Below are 7298 nucleotides of genomic sequence, written 5' to 3'. Positions count from 1 at the left end.
TTCTGTTAATTGAAATAAAACATAGATCTTCCTCCTCATTTGACTTCATTTTTGAATGGAATCTAATATGTACAACACATCTTTTGGCCTTTAGACATCTCAAGGCAACTCTCTTCTTCTGCTGACAGGAACATCCCAGTTGCACCCAGGGGAGCCAGGTGGATATCGCATTCCCTTCAACCCAAGCGCAACAGGTTGTGGTGCTGCCATGAGGTCCATGTGCATCGGGCTCAGGTAACATGGGGTGTGATGGGGTCAAAGAAGGCTGCAGACCAGACGTAACTCTGTGCTGTCTGACCACTTTGGTTCAAGTCAGCATAGAAAGTGGGAGAATGACACATCACCATCCCACAGGTAATGAGGGAATGTGGGACAGCAGATCCATCATGGGATGCCTTCTGGGGCTGTAGGTGAAACAGTAAAAATGCTGAGATTGGAAGGCTTTGGTGAGGACTGGGAAGCTGGTGTATATTGTGATTTCATGTTGGACATGCTGGGAAGACCTGAGGATGAACACGGATGTAATGTTTTAACCGTGGACATACTGAGCAATGCTCCCTCTAAGCTGTGGAGTCTTGTGAGCAAGAATTCTACCTTGTAAGCTACTGGCATTAAAGTTGTGAGTGATTTGGCTACTGCATAAATTAGTTTGCTTGGGAGCCATCCTTCCTGAGCTAAGACAAAAATATGTGAGCCAGAGACTAAAAAACTGTGAGCTAGCTCACACTAACTCAGCTTAGAGGGAACACTGATACTGAGTCCTTCCAGACTGGCAGCTTCTATTTCACACACTTGTTCAGTCATCTGTCTTGCCCTTCCCTTCCATGGGGCTATCTTTTTAAATAAAAGAATTGTAAAGTAACTTACATATGCATATAAAACAGTTATAAAACTGCTCTGGAGATTGGATGTTTTTTTAGTGATGTCACAGACACTGTGCAATAGGTGCCTCCCCAGCTGGTTTTTTTCCTATTCAAACTGGACCACACTGAAAACTTGCAGAATTGTTTTTTCAGAGCTCACACAGAGGAAAAGGTAAGGGGTTGGATCCAGCCAGTTTCTTTTTCACTGGCTCACCCAATTATCTTCCTTACAAAATCTGCCATCATACATGACTTTTCCCATGCTGGTCCCATGATTTTCAGAATAGCTTTTTGGTTGTCAAAGGGGACTTCCTGGCTCACATTTTCACCAGCAGGAAAGCTGCTTGGATTCAACCCCATATCTCTACTGAATGTGACAGTTACTCTTGAAGTGCCCACACTGCTCTTTAAAATGCTGCACCCATCTTCATCCTTGGTTCCAAGGCTAAGTAAACCCACCTGAGAATTAGGGTCATCTTTTGGGGGCTTGCTGTGTTCAGAGCTTTGGTGGGAGGAGAGTGGAGAAGAGGGCCTTTTTGGTGGTGGTGCTGTCCTGGCTTTGGAATTCCCTCCCAAGCGAGATCCACCTGGCACCATCATTACCCCAAGCTTTTGAGCGGTAATTAACTTTTAATGGTTTCATACTGCTGGTGATCACTGAATTTGTATTATTAATGGGCTTGTAAGCTGCCTTGAGGATCCTGAAAGTGAAAGTTTGGGAATATAATTTTTAAAAAACAAATGCATAAGCCACAAAGCCCACTCTGCCTTTTCTCTATTACAGGCTACCTGGGGGCCTTGGCATCTGCCCTCTTCACTGCCTATGCTGTGCAGGGCCTGCCCCTCGAACGCTGGGGGTCAGAGTTGCTCAAGACACTCCCCCTTGCCTTAGAACATATCCAGAACGCTGCAGTTGAAACTAAATCGAATGTAGGTGCTTGGGCCTATTTCCAGGAGAAATGGGAGTGGTAAGTACTTTGGGGAGAGAGCGGTTTTGGGGAGAAGGAGGGAGACGAAAATTGTTTGGGGAATACAGTTCTAAAGCTCCAAGTGGTTGGGTTTTTTTGAACCCTCTTGGTTCAAATTTCTCCTCCTTCATCAGGAGGACTAGAAACGTGATTATAAAATAAACAACCAGATATCCTGTGCATAATTCCAGAACAGCAGCCATGATGGTGGTTGCCTAGCAAGAGAAATAATGGTGTGTTTGTGGATAACGGTTGTAAAGTTTCAATAAAGATAACTATGTAACTTCCTTTGTGAAAGTTCTCTGTTGAAAGGCAATCTATTGATATTAATAGCCAAATACTTATAAAAATGAGTACTGGAATCAAGCTGGGGGTGGTGGTGGTATCAAGCACATTCTCCTAATTTTGGTTTGCAAAAATGTGTCTTCTAATAATTCAAATTCTCTTTTATGGAGACAACTGAATTAGGGCTTTTAACTAAAAAAAAATGAGTTGAGGAGTTCGATTTGACAAGACAGTATTTTTAAAATACCCCTTCTTGCAAAAATGCAACACTTCAGTTTGAGTATCAAAAGATTTTTTCAGGTTTGTAGAAAAAGTTTCTGCATAGCTCTGATGTGCAAGCAATAGCTGTAAGGCTGAACACTGAAATGTTAAAAGAAGCATTCTTGGAGAATCAGTGTGGTGTAGCGATTAGAGCTGGACTGAGTGACTAGGAAGACCAAGATTCAAATCCCTACTCCTTTTAACAGCAGTGATTTTTGTCTCAACTTACCTAACAGGGTTGCTATGTGGATGGTCTCTTCCGCACTCTCATTTTTGTTGCTTTGGTTTTTGTTCTTCTCCACACGTGTTTCTCTCCCTCTAGTGGTTGTTCCGATATGACGTTGCTGTATCTTCATCATATTTCCCCACAGTAAAACTGCAGGGAAATATGCCAGAAATACAGTGATGTAATATCAAAGCCACCAGTAGAGGGGAGCAAACCATGTATGGAAAACGAAATTAACATGAAGCAATAGGGGCCCAAAACCAACAAAAATGAGTGTGGAAGAGACCCATAAAAAGGGGAGCATGTCTACCATCCTGAGCTCTTAAAGAAAAAAGAGAAACTAAGAGATGGATTTTAAAATGTAATAAATAAAGAATAATGAGACGCCTCAGTGGTTTCCAGGTTCAGTTATATGGATGGGTCTTTCGATTATGTCCCCACCAATTTCTCTTCTCCCTTTTAGGTACCTCTCAGAGCGGGGCCTTTCCAGTGGCCAGGGCCCTGCCCGCTTTCCTCCTGCCTATGGCCCTGCCGAGCGAGATGTCATCTACAAAACATTCAGCTTGGATGGCTGGGCTGGGCGGAGCGGTCATGATGCCCCCATGATTGCCTATGATGCTCTGTTGAGTGCAGGGGGCAGCTGGGAGGAGCTGTGCAGCCGTGCCATGTTCCATGGTGGTGAGTCAGGGGTAGGATTACCAGGTCCCTTTGTCACACCTGTGGGGGGAATTTGAGGGGTGTTCTGGGGGCGAGTGTGAACATCGCGCAACACCCTGATGTCACGCAGAAGTGATGTCAGCGCATTGGTGACGCCGGGGGCAACACTCTGTGTTTTGGGCAAAACTCTATGGTAAAAATGGCCTCAAACCATAGAGTTTTGCCCAAAAGGGAGAGTGTCTCCCCCCAGTGTCACCAACACGCTGACATCAGTTCTGGGTGACGTCAGCACGTCGCAGACAGAGTTGGGAGCCCACGAAAGCGAGGGATTCCCCACCCCCAACTGGGGAATGGTATCCCTAGTCAGGGAGGAAACACAGCCAATGAGAGCCATGTATTAACAAGCATCCCGCCCCAGAGCTGACTGCATCTCACACTTTTCTCTTTCTGTGTTTCTTGGTTTTTCCGTCTCACAGGAGACAGTGACTCTACCGGGGTGATTGCGGCAAGCTGCTGGGGTCTCACTCATGGATTCAGGGGGGTCCCAGAGGGAAACCACCGGGAGCTTGAATACCGAGACAGGATGGTGACTGCAGCTGATCGTCTCTATGATCTTGCTTGGGGACAGAAACCTGTCTGAGAGCCATCTGTCATGCCCGACTCCTAGTGGAAGATTTGCAAAAGGCCAGAATCTGTTCTTTGTAGAATAAACTGGAGCCATATTTACAATTTTTGTGTGTGTGTTGGTCTTATTAGCTACAGGAGGGAAAATTCAGGTGCTGAATTCCTGAACAGAAACTGCTCACATTCAAGCTCCTTTAGGAAATGTGCATTTTTGCCTTGAGAGACATTACCACTAATTGCAAAGGTACCGAGGACAGCTGTGATTATTCAGTGGCGAGGGAAATGCACTCTGCACAAGCCCAGAGGCACTTTCTTTATTATCGCTTCACACATTTGATGGCTCAGCCCTGTCACTGAGGGAAAAAAATAGATTCTGGTACTAAATCCTGGACCCTTTCTGAAACTCAGGAACCATAGCCCCTCCAGCTGCCACACTGACATGTGGCCAAATCCTGTTCCTCTCCCAAAGAACCCAGGAGTCCTGGACACACATACAGGTCCAGCCAAGATGGTTTAATTTGGCACTAAGGCAGGTTATTAGAGCAGTCAAGCTGGGATGGAGTGGGGCGGGGGAGAACGAGAGAAGTAACCCCCTGGACAGGAATGGCAAATTGGTGAAGAACTACCAAGGGCTACTCTTCCAAACCTTTGATTGGGAAGCAAGTCTGGCTTCAGAAGAAGATGGAACCAGTTGTTCATGTTAAGTCATCATGATTCTCCACAAGAGGGGAAGCAACAGCCAGTGAAAATGGAGGTCTTCCTCAAGGCCATGATGGGGCTGGCTGTACCTTCGGCAGAGGATGATGGGAAGGGGAGGTATGTGACTCCGAAGGGTGTTACGAGGTTAGCCACAATTCCCTGAAGCAAAGATTAGAGGACACTGTTCATGGACAGACGGAATGCTGAAATAATCATGGCTGCTGCCAGGAAATCCAGAAATGAAGGCATCTGCACAAGCATTTGACAGGAAGACTCCAGGCACTGCGGCATGCACCAGAAGCAGAAGAGCATGATTGAGAAGGTACTGACGTCAGCAGAGCATGCTGGGAGGCCACATCGAGACTGGCATAAATATCTAGTGGCGAACCATGATTACGAATGTGTCTGTAGGTAGAGCATTATGGGAGGACAGCAGGTAAATCAGCAGTGACCTTAAGCAGCAATGACCTTAAACAGCAAAGCATGATGGGAAGCTTTTGAGAGGCACTGAGGCTCCTTGGAAACCACAGCTGGACTGGTGAGAATCCTTAGAAGAGAAGCATGATTGGAAGAGGTTGCTGGCAGTTCTCTGGGTAGCAGCAAGACTCCCATACTGAGCCAACTGGGGGGGGGCTCATGGTCGAACCGGAGTCTGTGAGAGATAAATGAGGTTGTTGGAGGTGGTGCTGAGGACTCCGCGGACATTGACATGGGTACTGTAGACACCCCCCGGCAAGTCATTCAGTACTCCTGTGCTCTGGCAGGGAAGAGAAAGAAAACAACATATCGGCAAAGGCAGAAACTCCAAACCTTTCTTCCCCCATTCCATCTTTTCAGGTCTACAGCTCAAAGACCTGCTCTTCACCCTATGATTAAACCAGAGGTAACCCAAGAACCTAAGAAGATCCCTGCTGGATTAGACCAAAGGTCCCTCTGTTCCAGTAATCTGTTTCCAACAGTGGCCAGCCAGATGTTTATAAGCAGGGCGTGAAGGCCAGTCTTCCCCTATGGTTTAGTGCCAGCATCTGGAACTCAGAGGTAGATTGCCTCTGAACATGGAGGTTCCATTTATCTATTCTGAGATCTTTTTAAACTGGAGAAGTCCAGAATTGAACCTGGGACCCTTCCTGTGTGCAACTCGGGTCTTCAACCACTGAGCTTCCTACCACCGATCTCGTTAACCAACCGTACCATGAGGATTCTCTTGTCAATGAGCCGACATATGTTGTTCCGACTCCCTCCAGCTATAATGTGGTCAGTGCCAAGGAAGTGGCAGGTGTAAATCTGGGGAAGGAAGAGGAAAATCATGGAGGTGGACAAGACCAAAATGAGAACATGGAGCCCGATCGCCCCATAATATGAGCACAGACCAGCTTTCCACTGACAACTGCTGTGGGTCAACTAAGTCAAGTAAGAGAACTACAGAAGTGAAGGAGGTTCTGACAGAAGACAACAGAACTGGGGCTGTCTAGGCCAGGGGTCTCCAACATGGCGCCCATGGGCACCTCTCCTGATGCCCACCAAGTGGTTTTTAGAAAGTTGGCAGGGCTGGGTGGGGCTTTTGCCCAGCAGAGCTTCTGATTGACCATTTGAATTCTTATTGGCTGTAAAGGTAAAGGTAAAGGTTCCCTTGCTCGAAAGCCAGTCAAATCCGACTCTAGGGTTGCAGTGCTCATCTCCGTTTCAAAGCCGAAGAGCCAGCGCTGTCCAAAGATGTTTCCGTGGTCCATGTGGCCGGCATGACTAAACACCAAGGTGCACGGAACGCTGTTACCTTCCCACCGAAGTGGTACCTATTTATCTACTTGCAATTTCTTGCTTTCGAACTGCTAGGTTGGCAGGAGCTGGAACTAGAGACGGGAGCTCACTCCATCATGCGGCACCCGGGTCTCGAACTGCTGAACTACCGACCTTCCACAGCCTGCAGTTCAGCAACAACGGCCACCACAGCACAAGGATCTTCGATGTGTTAACAGTATGCATTCCTTTTAAAAAGCACTGTTAAAAGGGTTTCCACCTGAAAGGTTGAAGAATTACTACTAGAGTTATGCATAACTTCAATCCCTGACGTTGTTATGGTCGGCTCTACCTCCTGTGGCAATGATTTTGTAGTTGCACCCACCACCTTGCTTCAGGCTTGAAAAGGTTGGGGACCCCTGGACTAGGCACTCAGAACGTTTCATGACTCTTCTCCGTGTGTGTGTGTGTGTGTGTGTGTGTGTGTGTGTGTGTGTGGTGGGAGAAGTCACAGCAGAAGGGCAGTTGCTTGGTTCAGGACAGGGGGAAAGCAGGGGAGAGAGGCCAGAAAGAGGTCTTCAACCTGTGAGCGACCCCGGAAGTCTTCTGGGACGTCCAAGATCTTGTTGCCAGTTTCAGCATCCCAGATCTGGATTAGGGGGGGGAAAGAGATACTACTCGTGTAAAATATCAGTAGCGTTTAGATTTTCAAAGCATGCTTATGTAAACACATATTCCCCCACCCCCCTATTTTAGGAATGTACATTAAACCACCTCTCATTAAACTTGAACATTAGAGATGCTGAGGTCAACACTACATTTTTAAAAGATACAGTAGCGTTTAGATTTTCAAAGCATGCTTATGTAAACACATATTCCCCCACCCCCATATTTTAGGAATGTACATGAAACCACCTCTCATTAAACGTGAACATTAGAGATGCTGAGGTCGACACTACATTTTTAAAAGATGTTTCT

General features: G+C 46.6%; 1 protein-coding gene across 1 annotated transcript in view; it reads left to right on the top strand.

The window, feature by feature from the left end:
* LOC107122687 (protein ADP-ribosylarginine hydrolase-like) overlaps positions 1 to 3974 on the top strand; it is a 10627-nt gene extending 6653 nt beyond the window's left edge. The window contains exons 4-8 of the mRNA XM_015425819.1: positions 129 to 234; positions 272 to 354; positions 1648 to 1831; positions 3067 to 3281; positions 3737 to 3974. Coding sequence (XP_015281305.1) covers positions 129 to 234; positions 272 to 354; positions 1648 to 1831; positions 3067 to 3281; positions 3737 to 3900 — 752 coding nt within the window. The 3' untranslated portion in view covers positions 3901 to 3974. The remainder of the gene's footprint in view (positions 1 to 128; positions 235 to 271; positions 355 to 1647; positions 1832 to 3066; positions 3282 to 3736) is intronic.
* The last annotated feature ends 3324 nt before the right edge of the window (positions 3975 to 7298 follow it).

The sequence above is a fragment of the Gekko japonicus genome, unplaced genomic scaffold, assembly GCF_001447785.1.
Source record: "Gekko japonicus isolate JY-2015 unplaced genomic scaffold, Gekko_japonicus_V1.1 scaffold2079, whole genome shotgun sequence".
In the NCBI taxonomy this organism is placed as follows: Eukaryota; Metazoa; Chordata; class Lepidosauria; order Squamata; family Gekkonidae; genus Gekko; species Gekko japonicus.
The sequence above is the reverse complement of the archived record's forward strand: the minus strand, read 5'-3'. Positions and strand labels throughout refer to the sequence as shown.